This window comes from Petaurus breviceps, unplaced genomic scaffold (assembly GCF_028583685.1).
Source record: "Petaurus breviceps papuanus isolate PSGF00001 unplaced genomic scaffold, PetGlider_PUasm1.0 90919, whole genome shotgun sequence".
Classification (NCBI taxonomy): Eukaryota; Metazoa; Chordata; class Mammalia; order Diprotodontia; family Petauridae; genus Petaurus; species Petaurus breviceps.
This window is the reverse complement of record NW_027187378.1, coordinates 28159786-28176985: the sequence shown is the minus strand read 5'-3', so window position 1 is coordinate 28176985 and position 17200 is coordinate 28159786. Positions and strand designations below refer to the sequence as shown.

Here is a 17200-nt window from a genome sequence, read left to right as displayed (position 1 = left end):
GTGTGTGTGTGTGTGTGTGTGTGTGTGTGTGTGTGTGTGTGTGTGTGGTCCAATGGGTATAGCCAACTTCCACTCCTAAAAACCAGTCCTTGGTTCTTTCATCTCCTTGGGTGCCCAGGCTGTAGCCCTTGGCCATCTTTTTCCTATCCCATGGTCCAGGGCTTTAGATGCTTGATAATCATCATTATCTGTTTCTCTGCTGCCTATAAATACGTTCTAGTCTCCCCTATTAAAAAAAAAAACAACTCAAAACTTCCACTTCACTGTATCGTCCTTTTGATCTAATGTCCTGTATATATCCTTTGTTTTATAGCCAAAGTCTTAGAAAAATCTATTGAGAAAGGGGAAAGGGACTCATACATACAAAAATATTTATAGAAGCTTGCAAAAAAAGTGGAAAGTAAGGAGATTCCCATCAATTGGGAAATGGATGAACAAACTATAGCATATGAATGCAATGGGATACTATCATGTCATAAGAAATGAGGAAAGGAACAATTTCAGAGATACCTTGGAAAGTTTGGATGAACTGGTAGAGAGTGAAGTGAACAGATCCAGGAGAACGGTTTTATACAATGACAACAACACTTTATAGCATCTTTATAGACAAGCAACTCTGAAAGACTTAAGAACTCTGATCAATACAATGACCAATCAAAATCCCAGAAGACCCAGGATGAAAGGTGTTGCCCATGTCCTGAAAAAGAGATGGACTCAAGAGTGAAGATTGAGACATATTTTCTGAACATGATCAATACTAGAATTTGTTTTGCTTGGCTATGTATATTTGTTCCAAAGGCTTTGTTTTTCTTTCTTTTTCAATGAGTAGGAAGGAGAAAAAAAGATTTTAATTCTTAAAAAAAATGTATCTCTTCTTCCCCTCCTCTCACTCCTCAACCCTTTGTAATCTGAACTGAACTACTCTCTCCAGAGTTACTGGTGACCTTTTAATAACCAAACCTGATGATATCATCTTATCCTTATTGACCTCTCTAATATTTGACATGGTTCATCCCTCCCTCTTACTGGATACTTTCTTCTATCTGGGCTTTCCTGACAATACTTTCTCTCATTTCTCCTTCTACCTGTCTGGCTGCTCCTTTTCAGTCTACTTGGCTGTATTCACATCCTGCCCCTATGTGTGACAAGACATACCCCAAGACATCGTAGTGAGCTCTCTTGTCTTCTCTTCTCTACTCTTACCTTCTCTTCTCTGCTCTTGTCTTCTCTTCTCTTTATGACATCTTTCTCTTGGTGACATCACCTTCTGTGGATTCTATTACCAACTCTATGCAAGTGACAACTACATCTCTATATCCAGCCTCTCTCCTGGGGCTCCAGTCTCAAAGTATCAGTTGCCAGTATTTCCAGCTGCTTGGCCGTAGGCATCTTAAATTCAACATGTCCAAAACAGAACTCATTACCTTTTTTTCTTGCCAAACCTTTCACTCTCCTTAACTCTCCTATTTCAGATAAGGATTCCATCAACCTTTTTGTCATCAAGATCTTGAAATCTCAAGCCATCCTCAACTCTTCCCTTTCCTCACACCCTCCCATATACAATTAGTTGCCAAGTTGTATTGATTCTACCTCTACATCTTTCACATCCATCACGTTCTTTCTGCTTCTGCAGCTGTTTAGTTCAGGCTGTCATCCCCTCTTGTCAAAATAGCCTTCTAATTGGTCTTCCTTTAACCAGTATCTCCATTCTTCAGTTTCTCTCCCACATAGCTGAAAATTCATATTCCTAAGGCACAGGTTTGGCCCATTCTCTTCCCTACTTAAGAAGTCCCAGTTTGCTTCTTAAATAAAATACGAAGCCCTCTATTTGGGATTTAGAACCCTTCATAATCCAATTTATCTTGACAGGTTTTTTGCTCTTCACTCACTTCTGTATTCTAGTCCAGGTCATACTTGTTGCCCATATATAACATTTCATGCCTCATCTCTGTGACTTTGTACAGGGCTGTTCCCCATGTCTGAAATGTTCTCCCTCTTCACCCCTGTCCCTTAATAACCTTTGCTTCCTTCAGGGCTCAAATCAATTACCATCTTCTACATAAAATTACTATTGATACCACTGCTGCTAATGTGCCCCCCCCAATTTTTTATATTTACTTACTTATGTTCATAATATTTCACCAAACTAAAATGTAAGCTTCTTGGGGGCAGGGACTGTTTCTTTTTTTTATGAAATGTTTAATTTCATCTCATTTGATCCTCACTATAACCCTGGGAGCTAGATCACCAGTTTACAGTTGATAAAAACCGAGGTAAACAGAGGTTAAGTGACTCGCCTAGGGTCACCCAGCTAGTAAGCTCTTTGAAGTGGGATTTATACTCAGGTCTTCCTGACTCCAGGCCTAATACTCTATTCACTGTGCCACCTAGCTGCTCCTAGCTGCTAATGGGATGAGGGAAACTTAGAAAACAGGGTTTCTATAGAAGCTATCCTACAAAACATCTCTTGGGCCGGGCCTTCCTGGTAACTGGGAAAGAAGGGAGGGAGGGCTACAGATCACAGAGCAGGCCAGATACAGCTACTGCTAGTGCTACTGTGGCAGGGGATGGGGAAAGGGGAGGGGAAGGAAATCAGAGAAGATGATAGGGAGGATTGCTTGGTTTAACAGGGGCAGTGGGCTCCATTAGTAGTGAAATACAAAACAATACCTCTTTCATGTACCTGCTTTAATTTTTCACAGTCAGACTGTGACCTCTGGCTGGATTTTTTTCAAGTAGATGAATTATCTTCAGAATTCAACTGGTAAAATTCTGATAGCCTGGTAAAGATAGGATATTCTCTATGGGTCTCCTATTAGCATGTTAGTGGGGATTATTGGGTCCATTTCTTCATTGTTCTGTTTCTCCATTCTAAAGATATATAATTTTTTTCACATGATTCACATAGACATGTACCCTTTTCCTGGAAATTATTATATCTATATATCTATATCTACATATCTATAATCTTCTATGCACATTTCCACTCTTCACACAAGAACTGTTTTGTTTTCAATTTGCCATCCCCAAAAGCACAGTGCCTAACACAGAGTAGGTACTTTAATGAATGCTTGTTGAACTGAATTGAACTCCTCACATAATGCCCTCCTCCAGGCTACCATTGGCAGTAGACACTGGCAAATGTAACTCAGTGATTCTTGTCTATTTGACAGTGACCAGGTCAGCTTAGCAGCCCAGGTTGACCTGAAAACAATTTGTTCCTTGTTTCATCAGTCTCTGAGGTGAATGTGTAAGTTGAAGGTAAATTACACATGAGGTTACAATTTGGGCATTGTAGTAAATCACCTGCCATCGCTGTCTTTTGGAATTCTTATTAATCCTCCAGCAATTTAAGTTCTTGGATTGGCAATTACAACTCTAGTCTTAAAGATGTTCTGGGAAATAACTTGCTGGCTTTTAGTTGAAAATGTCATAGCTTATTTTTATTTATTTATTTATTCTTTTGCTTTTTGGAGAGGGGAAAGTAGGGCAATTGGGATTAAGTGACTTGCCCAAAGTCATATGGCTAGCTTTGTGTTAAGTGTCTGAGGCCAAATTTGAACTCAGGTCCTCCTGACTCCAGGGCCAGTGCTCTATTCACTTCACCTACTAGCCACCCCTATAGTTTATTTTTTGAAATAGAAAGTTTGCATTGGAATTCTGGAAATTTCATCCATCTGAGAAGAAATATTTTTTTGAGGTTCTCAACCCTTCATTTCATTAATGCAAGAACTTCCAGTGAGGAAATTCCCTCCACCAACAATCTTTTATGACTTACAGAACTAAATTTCCCTGGAGTTATTGAGAAGTTAAGTGGTTTGTTGCACAACTGGTATGTGTCAAAAGTAGAAATTCAACCCAGATCTTCCAGACTCCAGTGCTACTACTTAGTAGTATCTTACTTAGTCAAATCTACTTAGCCAAATCTACTATGCAGGTTTCAGAAATTTAATGTGGAACCTTACATGGTCTTATCTTAGGTAATAGGAATAATTTAAATAGTTTCTGGAGTGGAAGCCTAGAATGGATCGTTGTGTGAAACATTTTCTACAGAGAAAAGCTAAAATTACTGGGATGATCCTCTTACGGAAAAGTAGGTTGAAGAGTGAATTCAGGTGTATGGAATAGAGTTGCTGATTGAGAATGGTGATTGGCTACTTTCCTTTTTGAGAATCTGAGAATTCCAATTTGAATATTCAACAAAGGAACCAGAACTTAACTTGAAACAGGGGAGAACATAACTTGAAGAGGTAAGCTGTGACTGAACTTGACTAATCCTTGAAAGATGCTGGAATAGGTTACTGGGAAAAAAGCTATAGGTTAGCTTTCCTTGAACAATCTCTTGGATATCCAGGGTAGCCTATAGGTAATGAGGTCAAGTAGGTGATTTCTTGAAAACATTTGTCAGCTGGGAATTCTAGTTTTCTTGCAGAGAGGTAAAAATCCAGCTTTTTGTTCATTTATAAGCTCCTCCTATAGGAAGCTGACAATCTCAAATTACTTCATACATACTAATATATATATATATATATATATACATATATATATATATATATATATGCATGTTCTCTCCCTCAATAGAATATAGACTCCTTTAAGAATAAGAATTGTTTCATTCTTTGTACTTCTATTTCCAGTGCCTGTGACACATAGTGTTTTATAAATTTATGAATGCCTGCAGATTGATAGCAGGAGATCTCTCTATAGGCTCACTCACCTCTAGGAGGGGGGAATCTTTAAAGTTCTTTCCTCAAACTTCCTACCGATGCTTCCTTTCTCCCTGGCCCTTTCTCTTATCCACTTAGTTCAGCTTCTCTTTATCCTACTCTGGATAAGTGGATGTGATCAGAAATAGCTATAATAATAGCTAACATTTATGGCATTTACAAAGAATTTTATAAATATCGACACTATAATGAATTCTCTCCTTTTATGTAGAGGAGAGGGTAAGATGGCAAGTACTATGGTATGATTTTGAATTCTGGATCTCCAAGTGAAAATATCTCAAGAGGGCCTCTTACCCTTTTGTAACGGCAAAACTATCATCCAATCTCATATCTCCCTTTGCACAGACTTTGCTCATGTTGGGAATTCCCTTGTTTCTCTTAAAATCCCCAGCTTCTTTCAAGGTTCAAGTTTAGGTCTGCCTTCTCTGTGAGACTCATCTTGATCCTCCCAGCTACTAGTCCCCACCCTCCAATTATAATGTATTTCTTTGGTACCAGTTTTATATTTACTTTTTTGTATATAAATTGTTTCCTGCAAATAGACTGTAAGTTCCTTGAGGGCAGGTACAGTTTCTTTTTAAAATTTTTGAAATTCTTTTTTATATTCCCAGGGCCTAGCACATAAGGGACATTTTAAATTAATGACTGTTGAGTGAATGAATCCACTTCCATTCAGCAATAATTCACATTTATATTACTTTTCACTGATGTTCTATATAGAAAGGTGACAAGAAAATGAGATTGGGAAGAATCCCTGGATCTTTCCCCCAACAGAAAGTAAGTGTTGTTGAAAGTAATAGCTAGGTGGTGCTGTGACTAGAGCAGTGGAGTTAAAGACAGGAGGATCTGAGTTCAAATCCTACCTTTGACATTTACTAGCTATGTGACTCTGGGCAAGTTATATAACCCTGTCTGCCTCTGTTTCTATATCTGTAAAATTGGGATTATAATAGACCCCCCACCTCTCAGGGTTGTTGTGAAGATAAACTGAGATAATATTTGTAAAACTGTGCCTATGTCGTTCAATTGTTTAGAGACCCCATTTGGGGTATTCTTGGCTAAGATACTGAAGTAGTTTGCCATTTCTAAATGCTAGTTATTATTATTTTAAAGGCACTCAGGGATCCATTCTCTATATATGTTGAAGAGGGGGAGATTCCAGAAGAATAGAAAAACTCTTAGTTGTTCAGTCTACATTTATTAAGCTCCTATTGTTTACCAGGCATTGTGCTAAGTTCTGACCATACAAAGAATGATAAAATCAGTCTCTGCTCTCAAGGAGCTAAAAATACTTTTATCTCTCCCAAATCACCTCGTATTTAATTACTATATATATACCTATCTCTGTCAATCATCTATCTATCATCTATCTTTATACTTATTCATTTTATAGATATGTGACGTATATTTTTATATGTACTTGTTTCTCCCCCAATTAGGTTGTAAGATCTTTAAGAGTAGGGATTGTTTCCTTCTTTGAATTCCTGCCCCTAGGAGCCTAGCATAGTATCTGTGACATCGTAGGCCCTTGATAGATGCTTGCTGATTGACCACAAAAGGCCACAAAGACAACATTAGTAACTGCCGACTAACTTGTTCTTGTTTCTTGTCTCAGCTGAGCTTTCTACCTTTCTCCTGACTGCTGAGAGGTCTGGAAAAGCCAGCTGTCAGCTTTGTAAGGTAAACTCCTAGGACACACCTCAATGACTTGAACTAACTCAATAAGCTCTTAAATAAATAGAACCTTGGCGCTTTGGCCACGATTGTGCTTGGCAGCAAGTGAAGACCACAGCCAGAGGGAGTTATATATCTGATACATTCAATAACAGTCTCCACCCTCTGTGCCTGTGACACCTTAAACTGTGAAGAAGAGAGATCATCCAAAGCCCAAGTTCATAATTTTTTTTAAATGAAAGATTTTTTTTTTCCTTTTGGGGATACAAGGAAGTGGGTTTGGGTGGGCCATAATGGTAGGAAGGAAAGGGAGTTGAGCAGTAGAGGTTTAAGGCTGGTCACCTCTTAGGATCCAGGTGCTTAACTTTCAGTTGCCCTGAGATATTTCAGCTCTGAAAGAAACTTAATTGACCATTGTCTATTAACATTCCTTCTACCAGTCTTGTTTTATTGCTAAATATGATGGAAATTAAGTTCCTAAGTTACTTTCCAAGGAGTGTTGGGTGGTACAGTTAAGAGTGGGCTGGAGTCATTTTGAACTGGCTCTTAACTATTCAGTATATATCTTTATACCTCAGAAATCTGAAAACACTTTAAATAAGGGCTCAATTTATTATTTTGTTGATTGTCTAGACTTAAGAAAGTGATGGAGATGATGTTAGTAATGTAGATTGAATTTATGTGTCCAAAATTTCAAAGGATCCATGATGAAAAATGCTATTATCTCCCTCCAGAGAGAAAACTAATGAACTCTGAATACAGATTGAAGCATAATTTTTGTACTTTATTTTTCCTGGTATGTGTGTGTGTGCGTGTGTCTTTTGAAACATGGCTAGTATGGAAATATGTTTTGCATGACTTCACATGTATAATCAATATCATATTGCTTATATTCTCAAGGGGTGGGTAAAGAGAGGGAAAGGGGGAGAGAATTTGGAAAGGAAAGAGTTTCCTAAGTGGGTACCAGTGAAGTGACTGGCCCAGCAATGATGTGGTATTTGTTGAAAAGGAGGATAATCCTGGAGACTTGGACTAAAGTTTTTTGTGGGGGAGGGATGTGGTTGGCTGGTGAGGGAAACAGATTTTAACTCATGCCCTCGTTGGCATAGTAATTTATGTAGTATTGCTATCCTCCAAAACTGATTGATTATGCAGGATGTCTCAAAAGTCTTAGTGCAGTTTTAAGCTTTAATAGCATAAACTTGCACAAAGACTTTTGGGGCACCCCATTGATACTGGAGCATAGCCCACTTGCTGTCAGCTCCATCAGGGCCAAGCCATACCTTTGGTTTCCTCTAACAACTCTTCTGTGAATCTGGCAACTTCTACCACGGCTGGCCAGGGGAAGCCTTTCTCTACTGCAAACACAATGCCATCATAGAGGATGTCAAGTAAGATGTTTTTCCGGGACTCTTTCATTTCTTCAAAACCTTTCCATTTTGTCAGTCTTCTCAGGAGTTCTCGACCTTCCTTCTTCTGAGGGCACAAAAAGCACAGGCAGGTTAGGGCCCTATCCACATTGCAGTGCCATTGTGGTGTGTCCTGTCCATTCTGGCCTTTCGTGGGGGATCTTTTGGTAGTCAGGACCAACCCTAGGTATATACATACCGTGTTTCCCTGATAATAAGACCTATCCCGAAAATAAGCCCTCCCCTTACTGTGTAAGATTCCTCTAAAATAAGCCCTCCCCCGAAAATAAGCCCTATTGAGATTGCTACTGTAGTGAAGATGATCCCCTGCGCTACATGCTACATTACGGTACCCTCTGTATGCACCGTCCCCCCCCCTCCGCTTGTGAAACGCATGCCGCGCTCCGAGCTGCATCCAATCAGAGCTGCAGCAGTGAGCGCGTCATCCCGTTCTTCCCCAGTGATTTGCTTGCTGGCACCACTGAGAGCGGTGCCGCGGAGGAGAGCTGAGGCAGGACAAAATAAAAACCCGGTATGTAAGTGGGAGTGAGGGGGCATGATGGAGGATAAAAAGGGCATGATGGAGGAAAAAAGAAGAACTCAGGGGGCATGATGGAGTGAAAAGAAGGACTGATGGTCATAATTTTATTATTCTGTCTGTTTTGACCCCCAGACATGAGTACAAAAAGGAAGAGCTACCGTATACTGTTGAGTATAAGAAAGCAATTGTAGAGGAGTCACATGGCAAGAATCTTGCAGTTTTCTGTAAAGAAAAACTTTTGGATCTTCGAATGGTCAGAAAATGGAGAGCAGATTATAATAACCTCAATCAACAGGTGGATGAGGGAAAAGGGAAAAAGCGCAGGTCTGGATCAGGTCGGCAGCCCTTATATCCTGACTTGGAGATCCTCATTGGTGAATGGATTGCTGACAGGAAAGCAAAGGCCTTGGTTGTGCGCAGGGCTGATATTCAAGCATTTGCCCTTTCAATGGCACCAGAGTTTGAAATGGTCTCAGAAGGATTCAAAGCATCACAACACTGGTTGGACGGTTTCCTTCAACGGTATGAACTGTCCCTAAGAAGATCAACAACACTGTTTAAGCTGGAAGATGCTGAAGTTATTAAACGTGCACTTGCATTCAAGTCCTTTATTGATAGGATCGACATTTCCAAGTACCAAACCTGCAATATGATTGCTATGGATGAAACTGCAGTGTTTATGGGACAAGGATCTCAAACAACAATTCATCACAGGGGTGCAACATCAATCTACATTCCCACCACTGGCTATGAAAGTGCACGGGTCACCTGTGTTTTGGCAATTCATTTGGATGGAAAGAAAGCCACACCTCTAATCATCAGTGAGGGCAAGAAAGATAAGATTGAACGTATATCTGGCATTTACGTTCCTGAAACCGAAAAAGCCTGGTGTAACACCAGCCGTTATAAGAAAGTGGGTTGATTTAATGCTGCCACTTGTTATGAGAGGTAACCAAAGAGGTCTGATAGTCTGGGATTCAGCCAGCACTCACTTCGCTAAAGAAATGAAGAACTTCCTTGCAGAGAGAAGAATAGATCAAGTAATGATTCCTGCAGGAATGACTGCCTATCTCCAGACCCTTGATATTGCAATAAACAAGCCATTCAAGGACCATTTGCGCATGGAAGTCAATGACTACACTGAAAATAGAATGGAAAGAAATCAGCGTGGAAACTTTGTGAAGCCCTGTCTGCAAGAAGTCGTGACTTGGGTGAAGAAGTCATGGGATAAAATTACTGACAGCTGTGTTGCCAAGGCACTACGAGCAGGTTACCTGGACAAGACATATTCATTTAAAGAGAGCTATATTGCTGGACATGACAGATTGGGTCCAAGTCTTCTGAAGGAAATGGAGGCGCAAGACATCCAGGACGGAATTCAGGGTATGGACACTTATGACGATGTTGTTGAAGAAGATGACATGATCATTATTGAATAAAGGTACATTTTTTTGTTCACATTTACCTGTTTATTAAAATTGCTGTCAATGTTCATTAAAATAAGCCCTCCCCTGAAAATAAGCCCTCTGGTGTTTTTCTGTCCAAAAAATTTAATAAGACAGTGTCTTATTATTGGGGAAACACGGTATATACATATATTCTTGGTCTCCCTTCCTCTCAACTCCTGGGCCCCTCTCCTAGAGTCATAAATTTAAAATAAAGGAGACCTTCAAGATCATCCAATCCAATTCCCCTTCTTGGGCAGATTGGGGAAAATGAGGTTCAGACAAATTAAGTGCCAAGGTCAGTTACATAGACCTTACCAAGTGGCAGAGTTGAGATTTGAATCCAGGTTCTAGGATTCCAAATCTAGGATTCTTTCCATTGGCTCCTGCTGCCTGTCCTCTCGGCTCACCTCCCTCACACAGTGCTTGGTAACCTCATCAGAACCACTATGGTGCCCCTAACCAGGTCATTCTCATATTCTGAAATTGTATCTCTTTTCTTCCCTATCAAAATTCTCCTTTCTTCAGTGGCCCATCAGCATATTTCTATGCAAGAAAGGAACACAACAAATTAATTCATAATGAGGCTTTAACACCAAAAAGTAGTATAGAAATAGTGGGGGGGAGTATGATTTAATAAGAGGAATGTTTCTCAAATGGTGAAAATTCAGGTGCTAGAACAATAGGCAACCATTTGCTTCAAATGAGAAAATGTATATAAAGCACTTTGCAAATTGTAGAGAACTATATAAATGTTTGTTGTCATCATCATCATCTAAAGTTTCCAAATTTTATATAGCAATGTCCTTCTCCTGTTTCGGTTCACTCCACTTTGCATCAGTTCATATAAGTTTTCCCAGATTTTTCTGAAAGCATCCTGCTCATATCTTATAGCACTATTGTATTCCATCACAATCATATACCAAAACTTGTTCAGTCATCCCCCAATTGATAGGTATCCCCTCAATTTCCAATTCCTTGATACCGCAAAAAGAACAACTATAAACATTTTTTGTACATGTGGGTCCTTTTTCTTTTTCTTTGGTTACTTTAGGATATAGACCTAACAGCTGGGTCAAAGGGTTTGCATTTATAATTTTCCTTTTCTGTTATATTAGCCAATCTGAGAGGTGTGAAGTGGTATCTTAGAATTGGTTTAATTTGCATTTCTCTAATAAATAGTGATTTAGAATATTTTTTCATGTGAGTATTTATACCTTCATTTCTTATGAACATGCCTGTTCACCATTTTATCAATTTCACCATTATCAATTGGAGAATGACTCTTATGTTTATAATTTTGATTCAGCTCCCTGTACATTTGAAAAATGAGAACTTCATCAGAGAAATTTGTTATTATCCCCCAGTCCACCCCAATTTTCTAGTTTCCTTCTAATTTTGGCTGCATTGGATTATATTTTGCGGGGGGGGGTGACCTTTTAAATTTCATGTAATCAAAATAATCCATTAATTTCCTGCAATCCTCTCTGTCTCATTTGGTTATAAATTCTTCTTATCCTTAGATCTGACAAGTAAAATTTTCCTGGTCCCTAATTTGCTTATGATATCACTCTTTATATCTAAATCATGTACCCATTTTGACCTTATCTTGATTATGTGTAAGATGTTGCTCTATGCCTAGTTTCTTCCAATCTACTCTCCAGCTTTCCCAGCAATTTTTTTCAAATAGTGAGTTCTTGCCACCGGAACTTGAATCTTTGCGTTTATAAAACACTATTTTATATTTACTATGTATGCTAATTTACTATGCTATGCTAATTTACTACTGTGTGTCATGTACCTAATCCATTGACCTACTGCTCTATTTCTTAGCCAGCATTAGATCATTTTTATGATTACCAACTTATAATAAAGTTTGAAATCTTGTACTGCTAGACCACCTTCCTTCACAATTTTTTCACTGATTCCTTTGATATTCTTGACTTTTTGTTCTTCCAGATGAATTTTGTTAATTTTTTTTAGTTCTATGAAATAATTCTTTGATCGTTTGATTGTTATGACACTATTGAGTAAGTAAATTAAGTACAATTGTCTTTTTTATTATATTGTCTTGGCCTACCTATGAGAAATTGATATTTCTCTAATTGTTTATATCTGTTTTTATTTGTGTGAAAAGTGCTTTGTAATTGTGTTCATGTAGTCCCTCAGTTTGTCTTGGCAGGTCAACTCCCAAGTATTTTATATTGTCTATGGTTATTTTAAATGAAATTTCTCTTTCTATCTCTTCCTGCTGGGTTTTGTTGGTAATATATAGAAATACTGATGTCTTATATGGGTTTATTTGATTTCCTGGAAGCTAAGTAGTAGAGAGGATAGAGTACCAGCCCTGGAGGCAGGAGGACCCGAGTTTAAATCTGACCTTAGACACATAGTAGCTATGTGATCCTAGGCAAGTCACTTAACCCTGTTGGCCTTAGTTCATCATCTATAAAGTAATCTGGGGAAGGAAATGGCAAACCACTGCAGTGTCTTTACCAAGAAAATTCCAAATGGGGTCATGAAGAGTTGGACACAGATGAAATGACAACAACAACATTATATGTCCTGCAATTTTGATAAAGTTGAAAATTGTTTTCAACTAGTTTTTTAGTTGATTCTCTTGTGTTCTCTAATCCATCATATCATCTGCAAAGAGTGATAATTTTGTTTCCTCTTTGCCGATTTTTATTACTTTAATTTCTTTTCTTGTCTTATTAATATAGCCAGCATTTCTAATGTAATATTGAATAATTGTAGTGATAATGGAAATTCTTGCTTCACTCCTGGTCTTATTGGAAAAGCTCCTAGCTTATCCTTGCTCTTGGTTTTAAATAAATACTACTTATTTTAAGAAAGGATTCATTGATTCTGTGTTTTCTGGTGTTTTTAGTAGGACTGGGTGTTGTATTTAAAAAAAAAACTTTTTCTGCATCTATTGATAGAATCATGTTATTATGGTTGTTTTTGTTATTGATATGGTAAATTCTGCTTATAATTTTCCTAATGTTGGATGAACCAGCCCTTTATTCTTGGTTTTGTTGCTGTTACTTGTCTTTCATTTTTCAAGAGGACTAATGACATCACAGGCTGATGTCTTTACTCATGGGTGAATTGGATTTAAGTGAAACAGAGTTGCATGATCATCGGTCTCTTGCTCTTATCCAGAGTCTTTGAAATCCAGTGACAAGTCAAAAGTTAGGACAACTGGTATTGGCCCAGAGTGCAGTGGATAGCCTTGGTGTTTTGAATGTCTGGCCAAGCTCTAAGTGCTCCACAGCTCTTGCTTCAGCCACCTTCGTGGCTGTGGGAACTCATTGTTCCCATCCGCCCATTCCACTGAGGAAAGTCTTTTCACATTCTTGTGTAAAGGGTAGACATCCCCCTAACTCATGAATGGGTTTGAGGCCTGTTGGTTCCCCTCAACCTGGTTTAACCTGTCTGCCTCTATGGATTTAAGATGTGGCTGCTGCACATGCTACAGCTTCTTGGAGCCACAGGTGAGAGCTGAATGGTAGGATAAGCAAAGATGGATGTGCAGCCGTAAAAAGGGCTCAGCAAGCCCTCACAGCAGAGGGGCTAGTCCTCCACAAGCACCAATACACCCCAATCTCACCTGGTCATGGTATAGGACCTTTATGATCCTTGGCTATAATCTCCTTAAAACAATTTTGGTTTTCATCAATATTCTTTAGGAAAACTGAACTATAGTTTTCTATCCATTTTTGCTCTCACTGGTTTAGATATAAAAACCACATTTGTGTCATAAAAGGACCCCTTCTTTTCCTATTTTTTCAAGTACTTTATATAATATTGGGATCAATTGTTCTTTAAACGTTCAGTAGAACCACTTGTAAATCTATCTGGTCCTGGTTTTTTTTTTTCTTAAAGAGATCATTTATGGTTTGGTCAATTTCATTTTCTAAGATGGAGTTACTTAAGTATTCTATTTATTCTTCTATTAAAAAATTTTGGGGGGTTGTTAAAAGGGAGGGCAGATTGGGGAAAGGGGTAATCAAAATGTGCACTGTCTTGGGGTGGGGAGGAGAGAGATGGGGAGAAAATTTGGAACTCAATCTTGTGGAAGTGAATGTTGAAAACTAAAAATAAATCAATAAAACTAATGGTTTGGGACAATAAAAAAGAATATTTTATAAATATTTCATATTTTTCACATTTTTGTAAATATCCATCCATTTCACTTAGATTATCAATTTTACTACTATACAATTGGGCAAAATAACTCCCTTTAATCACTTTAGTTTCATCTTCATTGGTGGTACACTCACCCTTTTCATTTTGATACTGGTAATTTGATTTTCTTCATTCTTTTACTGTTTCCACCTCCCCCCCCCAAAACCAGCTCCTAGCTTTTTTTTTTAATTAGTTCAAAAAAAAATTTTTTTTACTTTCAATTTTATTAATCTCTCCTTTGTATTCAGGATTTCCATTTCGGCATTAAATTGAGGATTTTTCATTTTTATTTTTTTCACAGCAAATGTCTCTGATAAGGGCCTCATTTCTCAAGTATATGGAGAACTGAGTCAAACATATAAGAATATAAGTCATTCCCTAATTGATAAATGCTCAAAGGGTATGAACAGGTAATTTTAAGAAGAAATCAAAGCTATCATACAAATCATATGAAAAATGTTCTAAATCACTGTTGATTAGAGAAATGCAAATTAAAACAACTGTGAGGTACCAGTTCACATCTATTAGATTAGCTAATATGACAGAAGAGGAAAATAATACATGTTGCAGGGGACATGGAAAAATTGGGACACTAATGAAGTGGAATGGTGAACGGATCCAACCATTTTGGAGAACAATTTGGAACTATGCCCAAAGAGCTATTAAACTGGGCATACTCTTTGATCCAGCAATACTACTGCCAGGTCTGTAATCCCAAAGAGATTTTTAAAAAGAGGGACAGTGGTAGAGGACCTATTTGTATAAACATATTTATAGTAGCTCTTTTTGTGGTGGCAAACAATTGGAAATTGAGGGGATGCCCATTATTTGGGGTATAGTTGAACACATTGTGGTGTATGTGGCATATGATTGTAATGGAATTGTTCCATAAGAAATGATGAGCAGGCAGATTTCAGAAAAACCTGAAAGACTTGAATGAACTGATGCTGAGTGAAGTGAGCAGAACCAGTAGAACATTGTGCACAGTAATAGCAACATTGTGTGATGACCAACTTTGATAGATTTAACTCTTCTCAGCAATGCAATGACCTAAGACAATTCCAAAAGACTCATGATGGAAAATGCTGTCCACATCCAAAGAAAGAGCTATGGAGATTGAATGCAGATAGAAGCATACTATTTCCTCTCTTTTGTTGTTGTTTTTTTCTCATTGTTCCCCCTTTTGCTCTTATTCTTCTTTCAGAACATGACTAATGTGGAAATATGTTGAATATGATTGTACATATATAGCCTATATCAGATTGCATGCTGTTTTGGGGAGAAGGGAGGGGAGGGAGGAAGGAAAAATTTAGAACTCAAAATCTTATAAAAGTGAATATTGAAAACTAAACATTAATTAATCAAGAAAAAAGAAATGATGAACAGGTAAATATCAGGTAAAACCTGGAAATACTTATATGAATTGATGCAAAATGAATTGACCAGAACCAGAAGAACATTGTACACAGTAACAAAATACTGTATGATGATAAACTATGAATGACTTAGCTATTCTCAGCAATACAGTGATTCAAGATATTCTAAGGGGCTCATGATGAAAAATGCTATCCACCTCTAGAGAAAGAACTAATGGAGTCTAAATTCAGAGCAAAGCATTCTATTTTCTTGACCTCTGTATTTTTTGTGTGTTTTTTTCCCTCTGGGTCTGTGTCTTCTTTTACAACATGACTAACATGGTAATATGCTTTCTATGATTGAGCACATATAACCTATATCAAATTATTTTCTGTCTCAGGGAGAGAGGTGAGATGAGTGAGGGAGAGAGAAAATTGGAAACAATTAAAAAAATGAATGTTAAAAATTATCTTACATGCGACTAGGGGAAAATGAAATACTATTTTTAAAAAGAAAATGCTTATGTTGCCCCCCCAAAATCCAGAGGTCCCTGGATGGTAACATCCCTTTCTTCTCTCATCCCTACAATGAGATTTCTTTTTTTTTTAATTGCTAATTTTATTTAATCTCTTATACAAAAAACCTACAGGTCCTCTTTGCTGAGAAGTTGTCTTTTGAATGACACACAACACAGTGGAACATTTAGCAAGATTTGGGGGCACAAAGAGGGAATGGATTTGCATACACCTTCCTAATGCAGGACACCCTGTTTTTTTGCAGGCATGTCATCCTGTTTTTCCCCAGGTCTAGTAGCCTTCGTGGTTTAGGCTTTGCTCCTTAACTAAGATCTCTATCCAATTCTGTGTTCCAGTCCAGTGCTTATCAAACTGTAAACTGCAGGGCTCAGGATGACCTTTATGAGGGCTACTCCCCAGAGAATGTGGGTTAGGTGGCACCTTTAATGTGTGTCTGCTACTTCAAGAAAAAATTCCACGACCACCTCCAGAGTTTGAAAAGTAACTGACCTAGTACCTGGACAGTGCTCACAGAGTTAAAATAAGTATCAATATTTATAAGCAGGATCCTAGGAAGTATGGATTATCCAAGGTTCCACATTTAAAATGTCAGAATGGTATGAATTGTTTCTAAAGCTTCACACCTACACTTTAAAACCAATCAGATCTAGTATATAGAACTTTTTGGTTTGGGGTTGTTTTTTTTTAATTATTTTATATCTTCACCTCAAGTTGGAAGATTTCCTTCACTCCTTGGGCTGTAAAATCCTCCATGGTCCCAGCATCTGGTTGCTAAGAAACCCTACCAGAATAATGTAAAGTTCCTAGAATCCTTCCAGGGCTCAGGTCAGCTTTATTGGGTCACTTAACATGGCTGTATGATGGTGACTATGCCAGTGTTAGGGCCTTTGCTCTAGGCTTCTCTCCTTATGGTTCAGAGAGTATGAAGGATTGGGTGTGGGGGAAAGAGAAGCTTTGGACTTGTATAGATCTCCCTCTACTCATTAACACCTTTTAGTCCTTGGCCTTCTTTCCTGTATCCCTTTCCTTAATCCTCATCTTTCTCAACCTCTTTGAAACAGTTGATCACTCTCTCCTCCTGGATAGCCTCTCCTTTCTGAGTTTCCAGGTTACTGTTCTCCTACATGTCTGATTGTACATTCACTTTGTTGAATTTTTATGCATGTTACTCTCACTAAATGTAAATGTCCCTTAAGGCACTGTCCTGGGCTTTTTTCTCTTCTCTATTTGATCTCACTTGGCGATTTCATCGGTTCCCATTGGCTCAATGATCTCTATGCAGATCACTTTCAGATCTATATAGCTAGTCTTTGTCCATCTC

The 17200-nt window shown here is 38.1% G+C and overlaps 1 protein-coding gene across 1 annotated transcript in view; it reads right to left on the bottom strand.

Annotated features, from left to right (window-relative positions):
• The window catches only part of CUNH8orf74 (chromosome unknown C8orf74 homolog), a 45930-nt gene extending 29298 nt beyond the window's left edge, over positions 1-16632 (bottom strand). The window contains exons 1-2 of the mRNA XM_069075656.1: positions 16585-16632; positions 7685-7877 (exon numbers count right to left, since the gene is read on the bottom strand). Of these exons, the coding sequence (XP_068931757.1) occupies positions 7685-7877; positions 16585-16632 (241 nt within the window). The remainder of the gene's footprint in view (positions 1-7684; positions 7878-16584) is intronic.
• Positions 16633-17200: the final 568 nt, after the last annotated feature.